The 27,355-nt window shown below is 36.2% G+C and overlaps 2 protein-coding genes and 1 pseudogene across 2 annotated transcripts; 1 reads left to right on the top strand and 2 right to left on the bottom strand.

Annotated features, from left to right (window-relative positions):
• Positions 1-32: 32 nt before the first annotated feature.
• Positions 33-992, bottom strand: LOC102025337 (olfactory receptor 150-like). Its single transcript, XM_005378642.2, has one exon. It carries the CDS (start codon positions 987-989, stop codon positions 33-35), a length of 957 nt encoding a protein of 318 aa, XP_005378699.1. The 5' UTR covers positions 990-992.
• A 13,168-nt stretch (positions 993-14,160) lies between these two features.
• LOC102003851 (olfactory receptor 150-like) lies at positions 14,161-17,357 on the bottom strand. Its single transcript, XM_005378411.2, has 2 exons — positions 17,350-17,357; positions 14,161-15,097 (listed from the first exon to the last, which is right to left on the bottom strand). Exons 1-2 carry the CDS (start codon positions 17,355-17,357, stop codon positions 14,161-14,163), a joined length of 945 nt encoding a protein of 314 aa, XP_005378468.2.
• Positions 17,358-19,556: 2,199 nt separating this feature from the next.
• The window catches only part of LOC102024987, an 8,826-nt pseudogene continuing 1,027 nt past the window's right edge, over positions 19,557-27,355 (top strand).

Raw genomic sequence — 27,355 nt, 5'->3', positions numbered from 1 at the left:
TTTCCTTACTAAGACAAAAAAATTGTAAATTTTTACTGAAGTAAAAACTTCTTCATAAGAACTTTCTTTTTTCCAAAGAACTTCTTAAGGGCAACATTCACATCCTTATTCCTCAGACTGTAGATGAGGGGATTCAGCATCGGGACAATAATAGTGTAAAACAAAGAGGACACTTTCCTTTGGTCCATGGAGCTGACTGATGAGGGCTGCAGGTGCATGAATACTAGAGAGCCAAAGAAGACAGAAACAGCCAAGATGTGGGAGCTGCAAGTGCTGAAGGCTTTGGACCTTCCGGTAGTGGAGCGAATGTGGAGGATGCTGCCTATGATGAAGATATAGGATGCAAATATACTCAGAGTTGGAAGAAGAATATTAAGTGCACTGAAGCTCAGAACCACTACCTCATTGATAAAAGTACTGGAACAGGAGAGCTCCAGTAGTGGGTAAAGGTCACAGAAGAAATGGTTTATGACATTTGCCTTGCAGAAAAGCACCCTCAGCATGCACAGTGTGTGAGTTGCGGCACCAACTAAACCCATGCTGTACACCCCAGCTACCATCCAGCAACAGACTCGAGAAGACATGGTAACATTGTAAAGTAAGGGCTTACAGATAGTGACATAGCTGTCATAAGCCATGGCAGCCAGCATGTGACACTCTGAGATACCAAGAACAAGGAAGAAGTATAGTTGAGTCACATACTTGGAGTAGAAGATGACATTCTTCTCCATCACAAAGTTCACCAGCATCTTGGGGGTAATGACAGTGGAATGGCAGAGGTCACTGAAGGACAGACTGCTGACAAGATAGTACATGGGGATGTGCAGGTGAGAACTGAGCCCACTCAAGGTGATCATGCTCAGGTTCCCCACCAGAGTGAACATGTATATTGCTTGAAAGAAGAGGAAGAGAGGAATCTTGAGTTGTGATTTCTCTGGTATCCCAACAAGAATAAACTCCATCACTGTGGAATGATCTCCTTCTGTCATCTCCTTCTTGGAATCTCTGTAGGAAGAGAAGAAAAAATTTTAGATAGGTACTTGTTTGAGCAATTAAGTGAGAAACAGAAGTCCAGCTTTTTCCAGCTTTTTCATTCTGAAAAAGCTCTGTTATTTCCCCACTCTCTGTCAGATCCTCATTTATTTTATTTCAATGACCCTGAGTTCCCAGAAATAAGATACATATAAATAAATATTGCATAGAAATATCTCTATTTTTTGTTCTTGCTATAAGTAACATTATCAGTAGTACTCAGTCCATAAACACTCAATGGAAAATTTTGATAACTTATTTGAGTGTTTCATGAATCATATCTTACTAATTATAATCGTTTCATATTAAGGTCCTCTTAAAGGAACAGAATCAAATAAATATACATATATGTAAATATACAAAGGCATTTTTACAAAGCTTGATGTATATAATGAAAGGCAGAAGACTCAAAAATGATGATCAGAACACTGGAGAGCAAGAGGATCTAGTACCAGGCCAAACTCGAATCATATAAGCTTACTGTAGTCACATATGTGAATCTGTGTCAGAAGCCCGAAGAGTCTCACTAGGAGCCTGAAGTGACTTGAGACAAAAGTCAAAAGGTGATGACAAAGAACAGAGGGCCTCCCCGCCCCGCAAAGAAAACACTATCTTTTTCTTTTATTCCGTCCAGACGGCAATCCTAGTGGTCCACTCTACTCCCAACCCAGGTGGGTCTTCCTTCCTCAGGAAGCTGGTCTACACATCAATGAACCAAAAACACACCCATTACTTCATGAATCTTCTAGGACTATCTTACTCAAGTCAGGCTGACATATCTTAGTTAACTGTCACACCTCTCAACTTGTCTGCAGAGAAAATAATATTTTATGTTAAAAAAAAAAAACAGCATCCAAAAAACTCCACACTCAATACCACACATAACTGTGAAATGCTAAACATTTACCCTTACAAAACTAACAACACAAGTCATCCACTCCCCAATTTGTATCCAGAATTTAACTAGATGATCTAGCTATGGCAGTCAGGCCAGAAAATGAAATTAAAAGCATTCACATTGGCAAATAAGAATTAATTCTTCTTTTATTCTGATGGTAAATGGCATAGTCTCACATAGGCAAAATGTGAAGGAATCTATCAAAAAGACCATTAGAACTAATGTTTGGCGAGGTGATAGAATTAAAGGTCTACATATAAACTCAATTTTATTTCTACACACAATGAATAATAAAAATGTGCTGCCAATAGTCTGCAAGGATGAAATGCTGAAGAGTACATTAAAAATGCATGAGACCACACTTAAAATAAGAAAGTGTTCTTGAATGGTACTAAAGCCCTTCAGACATAGAAAACACACTGCTTGTTGACGAATCAAGAGACTGGATTGTCAAAAAGGGAACACTTTACAATTGCCCATCAAATTAAGTGGAATCCCTATGGAAATCCTTCCTCTGTTATTTATAGATATTGATAAAATCCCTAAAAAAACGCAATAAACCCAGAGTAATCAAAGCAATATTAAAAGATAAATATCAAGTTGGAGGTGTCAAATTTCTTTATTTGAAAGCTTACTACTAATTTACAGTGGCCAAGATGATGTGGTGTTGTTATAGATATAGATTTACAGATCAATGAAATAGAATTAACAGTCCAAAAGTAAAGACACATCTATGATGAACTGAGTTGTTATACTGGTTTTATGACAATTCAATGAGGAGACATTAATTTTTATAGCAAACCACTATTAGACCATTAAGGAAGTACATGTAAAAGACTGAGTCTGGAACTCTCATACCATTCACAATAATTTCCTCAAGATTGGTCATAGTACTAATTAAAGAGCTAACACTATTAAAAAAAAAAAAACAGGAAACAAAACAGAGGCCTAAATATTGCTGACCTTGGATGGTTTCTTAGATAAGATACAAAAACAAGAAGGTACCATAGGAAAAATAGTAAATTATGCAACATGAGATTCATTTTAATTCTGTTTTAAATAACACCATCCAGAAAATTAAAAAACACCATTAAGGAAACCAAAAAAAGGAAAGTAATTAAAAATTTGCATCTTAAAATTTAAGAATGGATGTCCTGATTTATATTGCCAGAATATCTAAATGAAAATTCTCATGTTTGAGATACATAAATTACCAATAATACCTGAAAAAATGTTAATTAGGAACCTAATCCCAGGCTGTGCTGTGTACAGAATAAGAAAACAATATGTCAGTGTATATATAAAATATATTAAATTATGCATATAAATGTAAATATATTAAAGCAAACAGCAGTGACAACATAAGCAAATCACTTGCTATGCTCATTTAGGATAGAGGCATGAATAATGTCTTTATACCTTAGAAAGTTACAGTGTGGAAGGGGACAAGGAGGCAGACTAGACAATGAGATAAATACCATGGTAAGGCAGGCCCCACATGAACAAAGTTAGTATAGTGCTAGTGCGGAATGGGGGTCAATGAAGCCTGCTGAAGATAAACAAAATGATTTTTTCCTCTATGTCCCAACATGTGTCACTGGATGTGGCTCTTCCACAAAAGCACATTTGTTAGACACTGAGCTTGAACTCATAAGATTCCTACAGTTACTCCTTTTCTACTAGATTATGGTATAAAATCTGATGTAATAAAATCCCCCCAGTAGAGATCTTTAATAGTGAAATTCCAGTTAAGAGAACCACTTTTTATCAGCACATGACTATGTTCCTTAAGAGCATGTGTGGCACATATTTAATTTTGCATTTTATGAGCTTCTCTTCTGCACTAGTTTGTAAACTTAGTATCATGCTGTGCACAGTGCCTTGCATAAAACAGTTCTCAAAGCTATATTTCATAAAAGTTAATACAGGTTCAAAGTAACTGAATAAATACTTCAAACTCTCTGAGATGAAACAAGTAAACAAAGAAATGTTTGCTATAATTTTATAGTATAAGGGACAGAAATGAGAAAGGAATATGTACTCATCAGGGAGTGTGGCTCTTAGAATGAGAACCAGTAGAGACAGATCCATTGCCATCTTTATCGCTATTAACAGTAGGAAAGACATTTCAGATACAGAATATGGAATTATAAAAGTCAAGGACAGGGATAAAAATATACCCCTTCTTCCCAGAGAGTTCAGTACTCTGTATTTTTCTTATTTACTCCTGTGAAAGGAAAAAAGACTTTGATAATGTTAAGTAGTGATTACCTCAAAGTGCCATTAGAGTCACTAATTCTGATGTCTGAGGAAGCTGATGCCCAAAGCCATTTGGTCTTCTGCACAGGTTGGTTGATATGACATTCCATATACTGAGTATAACAGCCTGATTAGGAGCAAGCAATGAAAATTTTCTCCCACTAGAATCTTGCCCCACAAGTATCAACTCCAAGGAAAAGAAATAATTATAATTTCCTCTTATTCTCATTGATTCTCAAGTGTTTAACATTCTCACATACATGCAATTCAGTGTTCTCATTAAAATATGAATTAAAATAGCAATGTGAGCAATATTGTTAGATCTGCAAGGAGTTTCATTCTGAGACATTTAAAAATTCAATATTTCAGGAAATTTTTAAGACACAAACTAAATTAATTGTCTAGATTGATTTCTTAAATGAGAAAAATACCAAATCAGGGAAAAGAGCAAACATCCTTAAAATGTGATTTCCATTTTAATTGATTGTCTTGTTTTATTTATATTGATATGATATACTACAATCATAAAACAGTTCTTCTTGGAACATTGTAATTTAGGCACATATTTAAATCAGCTTTTCTTTCATTCTAGAGTGTATCTTTTTTATATATTACTAAGGTCATGTGAGGAGTGCTAAGGAAACTAAAAAGAAAAAGATGAGGGTTTTTTTCTTCTAGAAATAAAAGAAATGTTGAGGAACATTGAAACATATATGTAATAAAAATTATTTATAAACTAAACTAGTCATGAGTAATCTAATGATTTTATCCAGTATTTATTAAATATTGTATAGTTTTTGACACAATAGTTGCAATAAATTATCTTAAGTTTGCTTAGGAATAGCTTAAGTTTTTGTTAGATGTGGAGGTTATATCTATTTCATAAAGTTATTTTTGTACTTTGCTAAATTCTTATCTTAAAGTTTTATTATTATAAATATCAGCAGTTTGTACAGTAATTGTACACATTAATGAGTTTGACTGTGGTATTTTATAAGAGCATATGCAATTCTGATCACTTCCCTCCACCCTTTGGCATTCTTTGATTCCCTCCACTCAACCCTCCCCCTACTGCTATTCCAGGTCAAAATATACTCTATTGCATTTTCAGCTCCTCTCATTTGTTCTTATTTACGTTTCCATATATGACAGAAAATTTGTAAATTTTGTTTTCAATATACAAGGAGAGAGATTGTGATCTACTTTCAATCTTCTACATGTGAAAACACAATTTTCTCAGCACATTTGTTCAAGGGACAGAACTTTCTCCAGTTGGCACCTCTTTCGAAGTTCAGTTGGGTTAAAATATAGAGATTTATTTGTCACTCTTCATTTTGCTGCTTTGTTCTTCACATTTAATTTTAGAATAATACTGAATTCCTTGCTGTTTTAGTTAGTATGGCTTTGTGGTATATTTTGAAATTATATATTGTGATGCTTCCAGCATAACTCTTTTCGCTGAAAATTTCAGTGGTTATTCAAGTTATCTTGTATTTCTATAAAGTTTTTAGGAATATATTTCTAGTTCTGTCTTAGTATTTCTATCATTACTTTGAATCTGTACATTGCTTATGTATTATGCCTATTTTAACAATGTTATTCTTCCAATCCATGAAAATAGGACATTGGTGTTCTTTAAAATGTATTAACACTCAGCTTTGGATCCACTCAGTCCTTAGCTTTGTTTTGTTGAATTCTTTTTATTACTCTTTCAACTTCATTATGTATTATTAATCTAGTTAGGTTTTTTCATCACTTCTTGGTTTAATTTCAGTACATCATATTTGACCAGAAAATTTTCCATTTCTTCTAGATTTTCCATTTTGATATATAGCTCTTCAAAATATTTCATGATGATTCTTTTAAATTAAGTAGCAATATTTTCTTTTTAACTTCTAGTTTTACTTCAGTGTTCTTTTTCCTTTGAATCATTCAGTTAGTTTTGTCAATTTTGCTCTTTTTTTTTCAAAGAACGAACTCATTTTCCTTGATTATTTATATGGCTTTTTTTAGTATCCATTTCATATCTTTCTATTCTGATATTTATTATTTCTTTTCCTGTAGTGATTTTGTCATGGAGGTTGTATTTGTTTTTCTAAGACATGAGTTTCATTGTCAGGTAGTATATTTGAAATGTATTTGTATTTTAGGTCTGCACTGATATAAATTTTCCTCTTATTACCACTTTTGCTGTACCCCAAAGCTTTGGTGTGTTGTGTTATGATTTGTTCATTTGGTTTAATGAGTTTTTCAATTTCTTCTCTGATTTATTTAAGAACACACTATTTGTTCAACAGTGTGTTTTCAATTTCCAAGTGTTTGTATACATTCTGCTAATTCTCTTGCTGTTGATTTCTAGTTTCATTGTGTTGTAGTCTGATAAGGTACAAGAAATTATTTCAATACTTTTAACTTATTAAAATGGCTTTGAGGCCTGCAACAGTCTATTTTGGAAAATGCTCCATGTAGTGGTGAAAAAGGAATGTACAGTGCAGCTGTTGGATATAATATTCTGTAGAAGTCTGTTAAGTTCATTGTTCCCTCAGGATAATTTAACTGTGAGGTTTTGTTGTTTTTGCCATTACTTCTGTCTGAATGATCTATCTACTGCTGAAAGCGAGTTATTGAAAGTAGCTACCATTATCCTTTTGGGTTCTAAATCACCTTTTAGCATCTAGTGGCATTCGATTTATAAAATTCAATTCTACAATCTTTGGGGCACATATACCTGTAATTTTTACAGGTTCTTGATATATTGTGCCTTTGATCAATATATAGTGGCTTTCTTTTTCTCTACTAATTTTGTCTGAAAGTTAATTTTGTTGGGTATGAATTTAGCTACTCTTGCCTGGTTTTAGATTCCATTTGCTTGAGATATCATTTTCCGTCCTTTCATGTTGTTTATCTTTGTAGATAAGGTTAGTTTCTTCACTTCAAGACATTCCTGGGTTTTATTGTTTTAATCCACACAGTCTGTGTTTTTAAACTAGGTAGTTAAAGACCATTAATGCTCAGAGTTATTATTGAGAGGTGTTACTATAAGTTATGATTGGAATCATTTTATTGAATATCTTTGGTTGATTTCATTTTCTATATTCACTTTTTCGTTTGTTTTATTTGATAATTTATTGTATTCATGTTTGATTCCTATTTATCATTCATATATCTCTTTTTCCCATGGGCTCTATTTTTCACAGCTTGTATTGTTTTGCTGGTCTCTTTCTTCTAGGCATAGAATTTCCTTAAGTAAGTTATATAATGTTCATTTAGTAGTTATGGATTCCCTTAGTTTATGCTTATTTTCAGAGCTCTTCATTTCTTCTTTAATTATGAAGAATAACCTTGCTGGGTATACTATTGTTAATTGGTAAATATTTTCCCTCAGGAGTCTATGTCATTCCAGCCATGAGAGTTTATGACAAGAAATCTATTGTTAGTCTTATTAGTGTTCATTTACATGTTAATAGGTGCATCTCTCTTACAGCTTATAAATTTTTTTTCCTTTTTTTGTACTTTTGGAAATTTAACATAGTGTGTGCTGGGGCGGCTCTTTTCTAGTCATGTCAATTTTGAATTCTATTCCCAGTATCAGAAAAACAACAACAACAACAAAAAATTTGAATTGTAAATGCCTCTGGTATATGTATGATCATATATTTCCCAAGATTTAGGAGATTGCACTAGTATTTCACTGAATATATCATCTATGCTCTTAGCATATAGCTCTTTCCCCTCCAGTGTGTTAATTATATGGCTTATTAATCTTTCAGTGGTGTCCCAGATATCTTGTACAGTCACTTCAGTCCTTTTGTTGTTTATGCTATTGCTGTCTGAGTGTAATATTTTGTGAGAATTGTTTTCATGCCCTGATATTCTTTATTCTGCTTGATGTAGTCTGTTGTTAGTATTTTCAACCGAGATTTTTATCTAACTTATTGAGTTTTGTATTTTCAAGATCTATATTTGGCTTCTTTCAGAATCTTTGTCTTTATTAAATTTCTCATTCACATTGTGCATTTTGTTCTTTAATTCACTCAACACTTATTTGTATTCTCTTAGATTTCCTTGTGCTTTTAAAAATAATTCTTTTGAATTATTTATTTGGTACATCATTCATTTTGATACCTTGGGAAAGTGTTATTATGGAGTTATTATAGGTGATCACATTCAACCTTGTTTTATATTTATCTACTGTTGCTATGTTGAGCTTTTCACATCTGATATCTGGTTGCTTCACTTTCATAAGATTGTATTTACCATTTGTGTATTTCTTTGGTCATGTGATTTATGGTATTGATTTGTTGTATAATGAGTTTATTTCCAACTGGAATCTAGTGGTTGTGATTCATGAGGGTGGGCACAGATCATACAATACAGGGTTCGAGAGATCCACTGTCCCTGCAAGAGTTGAACAAGTGAAGATGTGCTGATACATCTGGCCAGTGTGATATAGGTAGCAGTGTATGTGGGATGCATTGTCTGTGACTATTTCTATTATGGGAGTAAAAGTCTCCCTCCTAGCAGAAATTAAGGATTTCTACAGCTCTGTTGACTATAGTTCTGTGACTTGAAAGATTTGTGCATGATTGCTCCATTTAGGCTCAAGGGAGAAAAGATCTTTTTCTTTGATTAGAGACTTTTTCAGATCTAAGTACTCCAAGTGGAGGGGTGAGAGCTGAAATTACAGATAACTTCTGTGTAATTCACCTTCATATTTATCAGCTCTATACAGTCTACCCAGGTGCAATTCAACCAATGAAAAGGACCTACAGGGGCTGAGGATTTAGCTCAGCGGCAAAGCGCCTGCCTGGCAAGCGCAAGGTCATGAGTTCGGTTCCCGGTACCAGAGAAAAACCAAAAAATAAATAAATAAGAAAGAAAAGGACCTACAAAGATGTGCTATCATCCACTGTGATGCTTTTCTTCCTGGCTTCTATTGTGGAAATACCTACCTAGGAACCAGATTTCAGCTTCACTGTACTTGGGCCTATTTGTAGCAGATGGCTGAAAATCTGGAACTTGTGTTCCCTCCTTTATTTTAGTAGAAGTGTCTGCCAGAGTTTGAGTGGAATGGAACTGTGGCTAGAATCGGGCTTAAGTCTCCCAGCTGAGGTGGGCGGGTAGCTCAGAGGTTAAGCATCTGCAAAATGTGGATGAAGTCCTGAACTCAATCCCTAGCAGCAGAAGAAAAAAGAAAAGAGAGCAAAATAGTTTTTACAACTATCAGTGGCTACTTTTTAAGGAAAAAAAAAAAGGATGAACATTGAAAGTAACATATGAAAAAGAAATATGAGATAAATGAAAGAAAAAAATAGTGTGAAGATAAGAAAAGATATAATAAAATAATAATATAGAGGTGAGAGAAAGAAGTCAAACTTTCTCCTGGCAGAAGTGGTCAGAAACAGTTTTCTCTTGTCTTTCATGTCATGGAGTTCAGGATCACTGAGCTAACCATGTCTTCGCCCCTCCTTGTCACAGCCCCCACAGCTCACAACATAAATTCCTGAAGGTTTGTGTCAGACACTCTTCCCAGCCACAACTGCCTTGTGTGGCTGGAACCTGGAAGTCAGTGCTGCAGAGGAGTCAAAGGGACTGTGATATTTGTGCTTATTCTGGGCTTTCTGACCCTGAGAGCAATTCAGGCTCCTACAGCAGAGCACTTCTCAAGACAGTTCCTACTATGATCCTCAGAGTTGGCTGAGAGAAGAAATGAATGACTTCTCTGGAGTGAATTCTTACACAGAATCCAGGTCACCTATTTGTCTGAAGTGTACAGCCTTCAGGACTATACTATGACTTTCTTTTCTGCCTTACTTGAGAAGCCCCTTGATCCAACCAATGTGCTAACCACCACATGCTGGGGTATTCTGTTTCTTTGCTTGGTTATCTTTCCTGGTCTGTAATTTTCACAAAGTTTTCTTTTCTGTTCTGTCAATTTCCAGTGTTCACTCACAAGCATTTACATCCTACAGTAGTTGCACACATGTTGCTTGGTTTGCATTGTCTGAAGGAACAAACCCATGCTGTGTATCTCTGCCTTCTCAGTTTGAGCCTGCCTCCCCATCTGCCACTTAAGTTTTAAAGGATGAAAACACATAACAGAATAACTCATAGACCCCATAAAAGTGTTGCTCATACATAGTGATTAAGTCATAAAGCTAGAAATATTTTACAAGGGAAGATGCAATTTTTGTTCTCAAACACTTAATAATTTTTTTAAGTGTAGGATCCCCAAATACTCATCATTAATAAATAATACCAAAGGAGACATCATTATTATATTTGTGATGAATCAAAAGTATGCCTGATTAGAACTTGGAGTGGTAAGAAATTCATAAAAATGAAACATTTCTGTTTGTTATTGAACATTTTGTTGAATTTGGAAAATTAAGATAAAGACAAGAAGGTATTTCAGACAGCAAAGAGCTGAGAATAAAGACCATAATTATGAACCTAAAACTGTGGAGATGTTATAAAGACAGCTCCATCCAGTACTATATGTACCTTTCCAGTAGCTCTTAACAGTTATTAAAATATCACATATTTCCTTTAAACATTACAAGTTTTATTTTAATCACATATAACACTGTTATTCCTAGGTACAATGCTATATCCAAATGTTACACTCTAGAGATAATAACAGTCACTTATGATTTAATAGAATATTAGAAAATATGGAAGAATCTATTAGCTATTTCTGATATTCATTCATTCTCCCTTTCTTCCTCAATAAAAATTGTCCTGTGTCTAAATTTGCAACACAGCCATATAGGGTCACCATGCAATATATTTAATTATTATGCAGTTAGGCTTATCTATGTTACAAATTCCTTTTAAAAAGGACACAGATAGAAGTGTTTCTCCTCAAGGGAAACTTCAGTCTCCATTATTATATTTTTGGTTGATATTCAGGGGTCTGATATCCAGGTGGTAGAGATGAAGAGATCTGTAATTTCTTGAGAATAAAGATGAAAGCTACATGTAGTGCAGTACAGCAGCAATTTAAAAGAAACATATGTGTGTAGCAAGGTATTGTGATTTTGTGTGTGTGTGTGTGTGTGTGTGTGTGTGTGTGTGTGTGTGTTTATACCTGTGGCATGCACAGCCAAAACTAATCTTAATGAATACAGGGGATAAAAATGTCCAGCCCCTTATCCTCATAGTATCTGAAAATGAGAAACTCTTTTTGTTGAAAATTAATGCATAGTTGTATCAGATATATGAAAGACATGAGGACATTATTTTAGCTTATCTCAATATCTAGAGATAAAATATATTTGTGTTCAATTATGAAAAGCTCTCATTACAAGTATCTTTGTCTAATGGTGCTGTATAAGTCCTATATATTTGTCTTTTTCTATAGTATAATAGCTCTGCTTCTTTAAATTCATTTATGCTTTTCTGGTAGAGCTCCTTGTGCATTTTTAATTCTATCTGACACCTACACTAATATCTGAATACCATGTCTTTAAGTAGTTCTCAAAATACGACAGCCATTTCAGACATTTTACTCTTCTAAATATTTTAAGCAAGTGTAGTGCATACATAAATATTTGGGGAAGTTCATTTATAGCCCCTTCAGTCACCAAGGAATATGAAAATTTTCTACATGTTGTACATTTGATGCCTAGAGTAAGAAAAAATTATACACATATAAACCTTGTGAAACATAGCTAAGCAATTCCAGTTTAATATCCATATGACATATGTGTCATGTGTGTTATGCATTATCAGTTTTTCACAAATAGTTATCGCATACATTTTTACCCGTCTATGGATAGATACACACACAAAGATTATTATAGGATAATGAAATAAGGAATAAAAATAAGAACTCTATCTAATATATCTAATATCTAAGAAACCAGTAATTCTTCCAGTTTTCAATGAACAGAAAGCTTCCTCTCTATTCATTTTACTACATGTTCTGGATTCATATGGTAAGACAAAGGCAACATATTTGAAGAAAAATGTAGAACAAAATAAGAACTGTTGTATGTCTGTTAGATGGGGCAGATTACTTTTAAAATACAACTTAGTTTGAAAATATCATGTAGAATTAAAGACAAATAAACGTGCTGCGGATGTGGCTCAGGTGTGGAGTACTTGCCCTAGTGGTAGAGTGAGACTCTGGATTCAATCTACAGTATCACAGAAATGATGAGAAAGAAGGGAATCAGGAGAAGAAAGGGGAAGAAGGAGAAGGAGAAGAGGAAGAGGAGAAGGAAGAGGAGAAGGAAGAGGAGGAGGATGGAGAAGAGGAGGAAAACAAGGAAGAGAAGAGAGGTGAAAGAGGAGGAAGGGGAGAGGGAAGAGGAAGCTGAGTGGGGTTGCACAAACCTGTATTCTCATTTAATTGGTAGTCCAAAAGAGAAAAATTCCAAGTTCAAGGCAAGCATGGGCAATGTCGCAAGATTCTGCATCAAAATAAAATCTATAAATGAAAAGGACTGCAGAAGCAGCTCAGTAGTAGAGCATTAGCCTAGCAGGGGCAACATGTTCAGTTTGATCCCCAGTACTACACAAAGCAAAAAGAACAACAAAAAAAGAGTAGAAGGAAAACAAGGAGAGGCTAATCTAGGGAGTGATGAGAAAAATCTTCCTGATTCTGCCCTGCAGAAAGAGAAGGTGTAGTAGCTGAGCAACAAACGGATGCCACCCAGAGATACTGAGATTCACTGATGAGGGCAAGGGCCTCTCAGGAGGAGGCGTTTTTTTCAAGAGTAGTAATGGAAGCTTATTTGGGCAAGAAAAAGTAAAATACATTGATGGATTGGAAGTCAGCTTTGCCCCTCCAGAAAAGATATCAATTATTTTCTAAAATAAATAGTAAATTTAGAGGTAAAAGGATGCTTTTCATTAGGCAGAAAACTACTTGCCAATTTTAGCTTTATCTTGTGATAAATAACATCAGTATAAAATGTCACTTCTATATCTGAAATACCATAATGTGGATAGGAAAAAAACATTATATCTGTGCAGCTTTCTTATATCTGGTAATCTGAGCAATTTATGTGACAATAACAATTTGCAGTATAACAACCACTGGTGAATGCCTACAACCCTTTCTAGTGAAACTATGTATTGTCTCTAATGTTCTTTTAAATTATTAGTTTCTTGTTCCCTTTAACGATTTGATCAATCTTCTGTTCTTACATCTGGTAATCTGAGCAACTTCGTTGAAGATCACAATATGTAATATAACAACCACTGTTAATCTCTATCATTTGGTTTGAAACCCCGTATCATTTTTAACGTCCTTGCTTTGTTTTATTTGCATTTTGCTACTGTTCTTTTTTTGTACTATTTTATTTAAATTTAAAAAAGAGAAAAAAAGAAAAATATTTAGAGAATTATCAGGAAATAGATGAGGTAGCATAATCCCAAAACTGTGGAGGAAAAGTTATTACAAAATATGTATCAATATACCTAGTATACCCATATATTTATTATTGTAATTATCATCCCTTCTGCTATTAACTCTTTGTGGTTAGGAGCTCTCTTATTACCCATTATTTGCTTCCATATTCCTTTGTATAGTCCTACACTTAGTAAGACTTAGGGGCCATATTTTATGTTTTCCACATGGTTAGATTTATTTAGTTTAGAGACCATGTTTTTGGAAATATTTGCCAATTAATTTAGTTTACCATTTTAGGTGTATAAGACAGCATGAATACATGCTACCATAGATATTCCATGAATTAAGGTAAATGAGTGTGACCTAAAAAGACATGTGTTCCCAACATAAAGAGTGTAAACAACTGTATGGAGAATTTTTTAAATGTTTAGAAATATACAGATCACATGTATCCACTTTTGTGAACCCAGGGCTACCTTTGACACTTTTCTTCTAAATAACCGTACAGTAGCAATAGTCTCGTGACTATGGACACAAATTGATAAGCTTAGGCTGTTTCCTTATAAAATTACAGAAGTTATAGATTTTTGTTAAAGCAAACTATTTTGTTTCATAAGAAACTTTTCTCAAGGATCTTATTTAGGGCAATTTTGACATCCTTATTCCTCACGCTGTAAATCAGAGGGTTCAGCATGGGCACAAGAATGGTGTAAAACACAGAGGACACTTTTCCTTGGTCCATGGAGCTGACTGAAGAGGGCTGCAGGTACATGAATGCTATAGAACCGAAAAATGTAGCAACAGCTGAGATGTGGGAGCTGCAAGTGCTGAAGGCTTTGAACCTGCCTTCAGTGGCACGAATGCGGAGGATGCTGGCTATTATGAAGATGTAGGAGGTGAAAATAGTCAGGGTAGGGATGAAGACATTAAAAGCACTGAAGCTCAGACCTACTACTTCATTGATGGAAGTATTGGAGCAGGAAAGTTCCAGTAATGGAAATAAATCACAAAAATAATGATTTATTACATAAGCATTGCAGAAAAGCACCCTCAGCATGCAGGCTGTGTGAGCAGTGGCACCTGTCAAGCCAATGCTGTACACTCCAGCTACCATCCAGCCACAGACTTGAGAAGACATGGTAACATGGTAAAGCAAGGGTCTACAGATGGCAACATAGCGGTCATATGCCATTGCAGCCAACATGTGACACTCCGCAATTGCAAATGTACTGAATAAGTAGAACTGAGCCATACATTCAGAAAAGGAGATGGCATTCTTCTCTGTCACGAAGTTCATCAGCATCTTGGGGGTAATAACAGTGGAATGGCAGAGGTCAATGAAGGACAGACTGCTGAGGAGATAGTACATGGGGGTGTGCAGGTGAGAACTGAGCCTGATCAGGGTGATCATGCCCAGGTTCCCCACCACTGTGAACACATAGATTCCCAGGAAGAGGAGGAAGAGGGGCAGCTGGAGCTCTGGTTTCTGAGTTAAGCCAGCGAGGATAAACTCAGTCACTGTGGAATGATTTACTTCTCCCATTTTCCTTTAGGAATTCTATTTAGGATTAATAACAAATTTTTGGTGAAAGCATTTATTATGCCATGAAACAATGAAGTGTGTAACTTTAGTCTTTTCAATGAGGTATCTCCAGGTTTCTTCCAGCTTCCCTTCTGTGTGGACTGTGAATGACCTTAAAATCTCAAACATATGGGACATGTCAGTAAGCATCTGAATTTAGCCCTACTTGTGATTCATACTATTTACATGGTTATTATTTGTACCCCCGTCCATGAACACCTGAAAAACTATTAGGATAACTTTGATTAAATGTCCCTGGAGCCTTCTTTGCCTTAATTGTAATCCTCTCTACTCTGCAGAGAAAAAAAAAAATTCATTGTCAAAATAATGGTAGCATTCCAAAAAAAGAACACTGTAATACAATATTTAGTGGCAAAAGGCTAAAGGACCTTCTCTTAAACTATGCATACTATCAAGAACTTAGATTTTGCCAAAAAAGAAATTATGAACTAATAGAAATTGGTAGTATAATTATCTTACTAATTTCTAATATGCAATACAATAATGGTTAATTTTCTATCACCTTGTTTTGAAATTCTGTATCATTTGTATGGTTTGTTTCTCTTTAAAATAAAAAAAGAAATTATGAAATTTATAGAAAATAGTAGTGAATGTGTATCCAACAATACTGATCTCAGAAATTAATGATTGTTTGTGCATGTGGGCTGATAATGAAATCAATTTAACAGTGGTAAGCAAATAGTTTGCTGTGGGTGTTGAGGAGAGAGAGATAAATAATACAGAATCCCTGCTTCCCAGAATGTTGCAGTCTATAAGGGGACAGAGAAGCAGCCTGGATAATGTGATAAATACTGTACTTGGCCAGGGTACACAGGAAGACAGCTGTTATGGTTCTAGTTTAGAAAGGAGGACAATGAAGATTTTTCAGAAAAGCTTAAGTCTGAAAGAATAAGTAGGAATAAGGTATCTTCACAGTATTCAAATTATGAAGCACTGCCTTAGCAGTTTTTCATGTTCAGAAAATATGGATCCAGAGAAAGACACCAAAACTCACAAATAATTTCAAAGCACTCATTAAAGAGTGTCCAAGCTAAGGGAAGTTGTTAACCCTCAAAATAAAACACATTTGATAGTTTGCCCTTAATTCTGATCCTGGGAGGTGAGTGAGTTATATGTCATCATGGTGGGTTTAAATTATAATTACACAGAAATATGAAGATTTAGATAAAAATAATTTATACCTACTTGCATCGTGACCAGTAGCACAAATTAAGATTGAATTTGTTGTATGCTATCTGAGAGAGTGAAGCTACAGTTGATGAAGTACATTTGGACTTACTGTCCAATCCCCTTGTGCTATGGTTTGTGTCCTCATGTCCACCAAAATCCTCATGCAGTAATGGGATGGACTTCTAGATTTTTGATTGCTCCATAGTCCAATGCTGGGATTATGGATGTGAGTGCTACACCCACCCTGGGGAGGATAGTTTGCATACAGTGTAAGGGAGGGAAAGAGGCTGCTTGCCACTGCTTCTACCTTTTGCTCTTGTTGCTTTTGCTATCTTTGGCCAGCATGAACTGTTCCCCTCTACCATGTGCCACTCTGCCTTGGAGCCAGCCAAGTATGGAGTGAAACCTCCACAAAGTGTAAGCTATATAAACTTTTCCTTCCTTAATTTTGGGCATCAGGTATTTTGCCTCAGCAACGAGAGAGAAGTAACTAAAACAACTTGACCATTAAATATTCCTGAAGATGTTAAATTATGAAAAAGAAAATATTATGTCTTCAAATATGTTATGGCAAAATATGCCTGATGCTCTTCAGGTAGCTTTAGGTTATCCTGCAGTGCTATTATGAAACATCTTCAGTATTCTGAGACTGAAAGTTGCAATTCAGGTACTCACTCTTTTTCTGCTTGACAACCTCAGTCCGGGTCATACATAAACTTTAGAATCGCTGCTCTCTAAGGAAGAGATCTTTTGATGACATTGCTGGTGTGAATTCAAAACAGAGACTCCTGATCACTCTTTTTCTTAGTAGAACAAAAGGCAGATCTCAAACCCTGAGGAGCTGACATACACATTAGCAGTTAAATGCCTCTATCAATTTCCTTATAGTGCTACTCAAGGTGTTTGGTGGTAAAATGATGTCTTTTTTAGGCAGAGTTTGTAAGAGTGTACATAAAAATATATAGAAGGATGCTCCCTCAAGAGTTTCTTTCACTAGGGATTTTCTTTTTTCATCCTGCATGTAACACTCTCATTAACTCTCTCTTGTATAATTTTCTGTCTCTTTTGAGGTAGTAGCAGTCATTAGGCTAACGGCTAGAAATTAAAGACATGATTCTAGCAGGCCTTTATGACAACAACTTCTTATATACAAATTGTTTTTGAAATATTTAAATCTATATCTTTTACCTTGGAGAACTAGCTGAGTATTTGTAATTATTAGTGGAAATTGCTCTTTAGAATTTGCAGGATGCTGTGTAGCATAACCTCACCAAAAGGGCTGAGTGTGAAAGGTGTTGACCTAAGAAACTTTGTAAATGAGTAGAAGTTGTAGGATTAAAGACAAAAAATGAACTGTATAATCACTGTACTTCAGTTGATAAAGTTGTGGATAAAAGTCATTCCCCATGGAGGTGTAGGTTGACAATTCTGAAACCACTGTACCAATACATTATGAATGAACAAAAACCAATAAATGGGAAGTAGATAATGGCAGCCAACTTTCTTGAAATGGCAGATTTCAGGTCAGCAATGGGAGATCTTAGAGTGAGCCATATAATACTGAATGCATGTAGGAAACGTCAGTAGGAACTGATGCTGAGCTCCATATATAAACACATAGACGTATGTGTATAAGTGTTAAAATGATGAGATCATGTTAAAGAGGCACAATAATTGAACAGGAAGACTTCCACTGGCCATGGCTGGAATAATGGAAAGTTTATAAAAGTTACAACTGATTGGGGGTTTCCAACTCTGCCCAGAAACAATGGGCTAACTCAAGGCTTCTCACTTTTTTATTTGAAGGCTTCAGACTGCATCCTGTCCAGTCTCTGCTCTGTTATTTCCTTAGACTCAAAATGAGCTAGATTCTGAGACCCAGGACTCTCTTCCAAGCCTGTACTGCAGAAAGGAAACTTCAGTGCTTTGATTGAGCTCGCAAGAGGCCAGGAACTGTGAGATCATTAGAAAGTTGTGTTGTTTCTCTCAAAGTCTTAAAAAATGCTGACTTTATCATTAAGGAAAAATAACTGGGTCTTAGTCATAAACACCATAGACTTTAATTGTACCAGGGTACATGTTCATATTAAGACTTCAATTTTCAAGGGGGTATATTCAAATACGGATAAGCCTAGTTACATTGAGTCTAAATTATTCTTAGTATCTGTCATTATGTGTAAATGATGTCTTTAACTCCTTTTCTATTATTGAACTAAAATCAGTTCCATTTATATGCAAAACAAACTTTGGCACACCCATCCACAGTGGTCAGATTTGCTCTCTGGTGCTCTTGAGCCACTTGCCTTCTTCTTATGGCTGGAAAGCGAGGTTCATTCTGTTATTTCCTGTTTTAATGCAGTGTTCACCCACCTGAAGTAGGCAGGAGTCTGTATTTCTTGTGAACTTTATGACACAGGTGGACCTCTAACACCTTCTATATACTCTTCTTTCAAGGAAAGGAAAAAAAGTTATTCTGTTATGTCATAAGTAGTACATAAACCAGGCAATACATAATGACATTTTGGTCAATGAGGGGTCATATATACAAGGCTGGCCCCTTAAGATTATATCACTAAGTCAGGTTGTAGCCATTAGTTAGTATAAGTATACTATATGATATTCACATAGTGAATAGATCAAGTATCATTGCTTCTCAGAAAGTATCCCATCATTAAGCAATGTGGAGCACTACTTCAGGCTTTCGGTTTCACTTGCACCAAAAGACTGTGCAAATCCACAGGTTGTTCAGCTCCTAATTTCCTCCCACTTATAAAGAACTGGTATTTATATGAACTCATTCTCAGTCACTATCTAGTTTCAGTGAATTTCTGTGAGGATATGGTACAATTTGTAAGTCCTGTTTTGCAGATTAAAAAGGTAAAATTCAGCGAATGTTAGATTTTTTTTCTCTTCAGCTGGGTTTGGAGTTAGGATCTGTGGAAAAATTTTGTTTTATAATTTCAATTACTTTAATGGATATGGGTTTAGTCACGTTATCTATATCTTCTTGAATAAATTCTGGTAATTTGTGGCTCACAGAAATTAGTTTTCTGTAATATATGCTATCCTAGGTGTAGGCCTGGCTTCTGTGATTCTAGTCTTAGTGTCACTTCCTTCCTGTTTAGAAGAATCTGCAGGGCTCTTTGGATCTGTCCTCGTTATGAACCAAACTGGAAATCTGAGCAGTTGACCTCAAGTTTAGCTATCTAGACCTTGATGTACTGTTTCAATCCATGTCAGGCCACACCAGTGCGACACGGAGACAAACTCCAAGACCCATATACAAACTTCACGAGATTGCTTTAACTCGGACTGCTCTTAGGACAATATGCTTTATTTGTCAATCTTACCTTAATAAAGGTGAGGGGACAAGACAGAGAGAAAAGAGAGCCAGGCACAAAAATAAAAGCACAGCATGGCCTCACTAATATGTTAAACTTTAAAAACTGAACACATAGAAACAGTAAGAAAGACAGGTCTCAAGAACAGGGATGTGGGGTAGTACTGGTCGAAGGGTAGAGCCTGCAGTTATTTAGGATGGATAACTTTAGACACCTACTTTTCATGACAGTTATAATTAATAAGACTCATTATATACAGGAAATATGCGAAGAGAGTGACTTTTGAATACATAAACAAAAAACAAGAGATAGATATATTAATTTGACTGTAGTAACTGAGTATATCACCAAGTATATCAGAACATTACATTTTGTATCACAAATATATACAATGAAGAAATCCATGGTTTAGAAAACGAATACTTAGGAAAAAAAATTCTCCATTAAGCCAGCATACTCAAGCAGTGTGAAATTTGCGCGAGGAGAGAACAAAGACATAAAAGAGAAAGTCCAAAACAGATCACTTACATTTTTTAATATTTTGGAATATACTAAATCATTTCTTCTCCCTTGTGATTTATGTTCCTTCAGTTCTGGATTCCCTTTGGTAACTGAGACTTATAACATACACAAAGCAGAAACGCAGCCTCTACCAGGGGTGGAACTGAATCCAGAGCCTTCACACTGAGCTTCAGCCGCCACCCTTTTCCAGAAGTTATTATCATTAGAATCATCATCATCGTTATTAGTATTATTACTATCATTATTACCATTATTTATTTTGCGACAAGTTCTCACTAGGTAGCCCAGGTTGGGCTCCAATTTTCAGTCTTCCTGCCTCAGGCTCCCAAAGTGCTGGGATTCCACGGGTGTGCAGCCACGCCCAGATTCTGTGGATAAATATTTACGAAGGGATTATCGACTCTTCTAAGTTACTAAAAACCTGGAAAAAAAATTTCGTCCCCTTTCTTTGTCCCAGGAAACGCACCCATTGTGATGCCCCCTAAAGCCAGCGAATTCATTTTCCATCTGAGACATGTTTATATCCACCAGGGGGCGATAGAACACGGTTTGAAGGGCACAGACGTTGGTGTGCAGGCTCTTGAGGAGCCATTTTTGCAGAGGGTTACTGACTCGTCAGACTGCATCACAGATGTCAGACATTGTTAGAACCCCACTATCTGTTTACAGATAATCCCACTATCTTTAAGCTGAAAGCTGCCGCAGCTGCCATCTTAGTGTAGGGATGGACTGGAGGAAAATCAGAAGATCCCGGGATAATTTGAAGTGCTAGAGGAGACCCTGTGTGCTCCTTGCTTTTGAATCACAGCCTAAAAGGCAAGGAGTGGGAAAAAGCCAGATCTTCATTCTTGATCAGCCCTCCTTTCCAACCCTCGGGGGTTGCCATGGCGACTGCACCTTCTGATTTGCTTTCAATTTAGTTGAGTAGGTCACACATCACACGCGCGCACACACACACACACACACACACACACACACACACACCCCACAAGGGGTCACTGTGGCATTGGCCATCCATCCTTTTGCATTTTGCATTCTCTTGTTCCTGCAGGGGTGAGGTGCGATGGGTGAGGTGCGATGCCACCTTCCACCTCTCACATTCCTGGACCAGGACACTCCAAAAAAGGAGAGGGATTTAAATCCTGTTACTGGCATATCTGTCACAGGGAAATTCCCAGTTCTCTAGTTCCTAGGGTTGCTAAGAATCAAACCATAAGAAAATATTCCTATGCCCATGGCTTGCAACTTAGTATCAATCTCAGATTAATCAGTTTTGAAACATAACTAAAAATCTAATTTACCTGTATGTTTGCTACTTCTTCACCTAAGTGTACAACAGTAAGTAGAACGTCATGAAAAATTATACAGGTTTACTGGTCTCTAAGCCGAGGCTTGTAGTTTAGCCATACTGAATACAAGTACATGCCAGAGGTAACCACTGGTTTCCCAGCTGTTAAGACCACCGTAGGTCAGTGACCACTAACATTTTCAGTTTCCAAAGCCTCATAAATATAACTGTTTGTCAGTTTTTGAGAGGGACCTTCTAGCATCAGTTATTCTATAAAGTCCATTCCAGTTTATTATTTTATTTTATATAAATTCGTAGATCTTCATAGGGTTTAATGTTGATGCATCAGCCATTTGTATTAGTTAGAAACCTACTTCCCTGCACATATATTTTCCTTAGCTCACTATTAGCTGTTAAGAATCCTATCGGTTCTTTCAAAGAAAGGAGATTTCAAAGAGAAGTAACTCATAACTGAGATCACCAGGGAAGTCTTTATCAAGGAAACTGTTTGGATGATGTCCCAAAAGATGACTGTGGTTCAGAGAAAAACTGATAAACATGTAGAGTAGAAGCAGCAACAAGACCCGAACTCCACATTGCCAAAGGGGTGTATGTGAGAAGAACAGCACAATTCAGGCTGCTGAATAATGTAATAATGTAAGACACACCACCCACACAACAACAACAAAAAATAATTTCAGGTGGATTAAAGTGAAGTATCATGGCTACTTTGTTATATTGCTTGGAGGAATTACAGAGTTTGAGTTTTCCCGTGGTAAAGTATTTGGAATAAAATTGCTGGCACTGATTGGAAACCAGTCCCCAAAGGGCTTATGTGTCAAACTCAACATAGCCTTAGGGAAAAAAAAAAAAAAACACCACTAAAGAATTTTTTAACAAAGGAACAGAATGATTTTGTCATGTGTTACAAGTAAAACTGGCCAGAGCTAAGACTAAAGTGGAAGAAAAGAAAGCATGACTGAAAGGCGTAAACAATTATTTTTTAAAAAAATCTGTCCATTGGACAACAGTGGTTTAAATTTTTAAAAAAACCCTGAAATCCCTTGTTTGGGAACAAGATCGTCTACTTTTAATGTTGGCTTAGTTATGTAAGGAAGAAAAACACCTGAATCAAACCTTAGTCCCATCTTCTCCATGCTTGAGCTACATCCAAAAGAGAGTTTGATCTTCTTGAACCACTACGAGTAAGGTATTCTTCCTTTGAACCTCTCTGTCTCTCTCTCTACAAATATAGATAATAGATTATATATGTTTGTAACTCAATTACTCAACATGTCAACTTTCAAAAGAGTTTTGCTTTAAAATATGTTATCTCTTAAAAGAAATAAGGGCTCATATGATAGTCATCATAGCATAAAGCCACATGTTGTAGTAACCCACTGTATGAAAAATGCATGTCTCAGGGGAGAAGGGGGTCAGCAGTAGGGCTGTGTCTCTAGGAAATGCATTGCAGTTTTCTACCTTTGCCAGTTTCTGTTATCATAATCCATTTAAAAGTTTGACTTTGGACAATGAGCTGGGCGTCGTGGCACCTGCCTGGAATCCCAGCACTGGAAAGCTGAGGTAAGAGGATTGCTGCAAGTTCAAGGCCAGCCTGCACCACAGAGCAAGACCATCTCAAAAACACAGACAAGCAAAAAGGGGGCAGTAAAAATATTGACTTCATACCTGAGATTTTCAAGAGTTAAGTATATGCTACTCCTTGAATTGCATTTCTATTTTCTTTTCCAGGAGAATTATTCTCCTGGTGATTTCTGTGGTCAGTACAAAGTGTCTAGAGTCATAGCATATACACACAAACCTCTGAATTAATAGTGACATTCTCACCAAAACCAGAGAGGACAGCATGTGGATTAAAGAAGGGAGTACAGCCTACCTAACTCTGTGAATCCCTAGACACCGACTTATCTTTATATTACATGCTATATCACAGTTAATTTGTGCTACTGTAGATATTAATAAGTTTAAATGAAATGCAGTTATTTGAATTACTTGTTATTTAGGGGAGTCATTTCATCATCCTGAATTTAATAAATAAAAGATTTTTGGGACACATAAAAATTCCACAAATATTTGTTTTAATTCTATTCCCCCTACATAGGAACTGAGTAAATATAGTTTTGTGATTGTTTTATATAATTATGGAGTGGACCTTTCCTGGAAGCGGCACAAAGGTCTCATCAGAAAAGCTCTGGAATGGGATTAGTGGGAACATAGCTGTGTTCTCCTGTGACTGCTAGTAGAGAGCTTTTGGGGTTTTCTGAAGCATTAAGAACTTCCCAGATGCCAAAAGTACCATATTTCCCTAAAACAAAGGCAACCTAAATGTTATTTTGCTATGTGTTATTTACTGTGTCAATGTGACATGTGGGGTCAACCTCTTAAAGCAGGGGTACTCCCACAAGGAAATGTGGGCTATTCATTTGCTGAGTACATTGACAATTTGATTAATTTTGGTAGTGCATTGTTTGAACTTCCTACTGAAAATCACCCAAAATTATCCAAAAATCTATTTTCCAAGCATTAAATGTTTTCTTTTCCTTCTCTCTTTCTTTTATAATTTTTTTTCCTTTTCCTTTTCCTTTTCTCTCTCTCTGTGTGTGTGTGTGTGTGTGTGTGTGTGTGTGTTACTGTGTGTTGAACTTAGGATCATAGTACTGAGATATATCCCCAGCCCTTTTATTTTTTTATTTTAAGACGGGATCTTAATAATTTGCTAAATTGCCCAGGCTGAGCTCAAATTTACAATCCTCTTTCCTCAGTCTCCCAGAGTGCTAGGATTAAAGGCATTCAAGTTGTTCTTTTGTATTGGTTTATGATACTTACTTCTTTAAATAGTAAGCTTGCAATTTTTTATTTGTTATTCTATAAATCCTTTTTAAGTGATTTCTGTGCTGGTTTTCAATCATTAAGTGTCTATCTCTCATTTTGACAGATAATGTTTGGAATTTTCTGGAGCATGTCGATAGTATGACAATTTCTTATTACATTTTTCTTCTTATTCTCAGAGAGCCTGGAGCTCTGACAACAAATGATTTTTATTTTGTGAAACCAGGTAACATCTCCTCAAGACAAGTATACAGCCGGGTTACTGGAGCAAGTGAGAGCACAGCACTTACTCCAACATCCTTCCAGGGCCTAGGCACACTTAGTTATCTCTCCTCCTGTGTGCTTCTAGCCAGGCTTGAAGTTCTACTCAGTAAAGCTCAGAGAATCACAAGAGGGCACTTCATCTTGCAAAACCCTAGCTCTCAAAACTCTTTTGAGTCCGGGACAGCTTTGGATCAGTGGTGGAGCTTAGAAATATCCAGTAGCATTCTTACATCTGGAAATCTGAGCAACTTCGTTGGAGATAACAATATGTAATATGACAACCACTGTTAATTCCTATCATCTTGTCTTGCAATCTTGTATCATTTTTATCGTTTTTGTGTTGTTTTGTTTTTGTCTTTCTTGTTGTTATTTTATTATTGTTTTTTTCTCTCTTTAAAATTAAAAAAAAAATCCAGTTGCATTTTATTTTATTTCTATTATAACCCAGTACATCAGATACAGAGGCTCAAACCAATGCCAGTTTACTATCCCACAGTCCTGGAGGTTAGGAATCCAAAATGGGTCTTTTTATTTGCACTAAAAGTTAGCATTGGCAGTGATACAGGAAAATAAAAACTTCCAACCTGAACGATATCTGGGACAGGTTTGTGTTCTCTAAAATGGAAGAGTGAATTTTAGGAACAACGGAGATTAAGAGCAGAATATATTTATTGAGGGAAGGAAAGCTTCCGTCCAAGAGCGGGACAGAAGGGGGCCTGGGTTCTGTCCAAGAGTGGGTTGCCAAGGACTTGCCCTTCCCAGGGACTTTACAGAGCAAAACCCTGAGGTGAGGCAGGTCCAAGGTAGGGGGAAAATGGGAAATTATGAGGTGGGCATGAGGTGGGACAAAACAATGAGGTGGGACAAAACAATGGTCAGCCAATAAGATTACAAGTATAATCATTCGGGTAAATTTGAGTAAACTGGGATCAAATGGGGAAGCGAATCACGTAGCAAACGGGCATGAATACAGAACAGGGGATTTTTCTGTAGGGGATTGGGCTAGTGACTCTTCCTGGCTTTTTGAAGGTGGTTGTTACTTATTTAGAACATCAGTCCCTGGTGTTCACACCTAGGGAGGTGTGTGGGTGCATTTTCTTAGTCCTTTTGTCCTGAGGTCTGGCCCACAGGTATCTTATCTTTTCTTTCATATTGGCTCCTTCGAGGGCCTGGCCCTGTCTGACTGCCTGTAATATTTCTATCTAACTCAGCGGCCTGTAACAGCAGGATTCTATTTTATCTTGGTCAGTTTTCCTGTATTTTTCTTCTGCTTCCCTATTCCATTTGCTAAGATCATTGTTCTTAGAATGAGCCCACCCAAATCATTTAAGATAATCTCTTCATAAGGTTAGCTGGCTAGCAACCTTAACTCAGTGTGTATTCTTAATTCCCTTTTTCTGTATAACCTAATATAATCACAGATTCCCCAGATTAAGGTATGGACATTTTAGGGAATGTTGTTTAGTCTATCACCTTTTAGTCTACTACCCCTCCTGACTGGCTTCCCCACTATGGAGCAATCAGATTCCAGTATTAGTCAGTTTTTCATGGCCAGAAATATTAAGCGTGGTCTTAGAGATCATCATAGACAAGCAGGTTTTCTGTATTTCATAAGAAAATCTACTTAATTTTACTCCCACCAAAAGTAAGTTATCAAAAAGTTACCTTTAATGCCCACTGACAAATTGAAAGACCTAGAAGCTAATAAATAATTTTACCTGCTCAAAATATTAGACAAGTCCTTGATATCAATTCACCTTGTTTCAGAAACTGACAGTTAAGTTACTGCTAGGGATGAAATAGTGTGAGGACAGAGCAGAGCAGCCCAAGTCTGACTGTCTTGCTTGACAAGTGTTTCTACTTTATAAATACGGGAAAGCTATGCGGGAGCTGTTGCCATGGCAATTTGTGCATATTGCCATAATAACAGATCTTTCTAGAGAATGAATTTTATAAAACAAAATGAAACCAAAATGGCAAGTTAGCTAACACAAATCAGTAAATATTCTTCAAGCACTTAGTCGGAACCTGGTCCTGTACCAGGCCATGGGAAAAGACTAACTTTTTTTAATGACAGCTAAGTTTTGTCTTTCTTATACAGATTTGACAAGCAGAGGTGTTGCTGGGCATTTTGCTCAAGAAAGCTTGAAGCAATAAGAGCCAATAAGACAGGTATAAGTCAAGATATTAAAGTGAATCTAAGTTATTGTGCACACAAAAATCTGACAAAATAATTCCAAGGGAATGAAACTATTTCTAAACAGAAAAAGAGCTAAAAGTTGGGGAAAAAATGCAGTGGTAAGAACGGACTGGAGCAAAGTTATAGGCAGTGAAATGGACCCAAGGTATGTGCCGGGAAGGGTACCCGGCTGCTTGCTTGCTGAGTTGTTTGGTGGTCAGGTCATACCTACCAGAATATACTCAGTTATTTGTTCAATAGAAATATGTATAAATATTAAGGGCCAGGGATATAGCTGTGGCATAGCACCAGCATGGCAAGCACAAGTTCCTGCATTCGATTCCCAGTACACAGACACACACACACACACACACACACACACACACACACACTATATATATGATAGATAGATATAGATAGATATGCACAATTTAAATCTTAGAAAAGCCCATATGCCCATCAACATATGAATGGATAAAGAAACTGTAGTATTTATACATTCTGCTTCTCTAGAGAATGCTAATCAATATAATAGATTTTGATACCAAGAGTGATTCTAGAGAAAAAAATTATATATATATGATAGAT

Source organism: Chinchilla lanigera, unplaced genomic scaffold (genome assembly GCF_000276665.1).
Source record: "Chinchilla lanigera isolate Chin_1 unplaced genomic scaffold, ChiLan1.0 scaffold00011, whole genome shotgun sequence".
In the NCBI taxonomy this organism is placed as follows: Eukaryota; Metazoa; Chordata; class Mammalia; order Rodentia; family Chinchillidae; genus Chinchilla; species Chinchilla lanigera.
The sequence above is the reverse complement of the archived record's forward strand: the minus strand, read 5'-3'. Positions and strand labels throughout refer to the sequence as shown.

Excerpts from the sequence above, each read along its gene's own strand:
- LOC102025337 (XM_005378642.2), bottom strand. The coding sequence starts at position 989 with ATGACAGAAGGAGATCATTCCACAGTGATGGAGTTTATTCTTGTTGGG.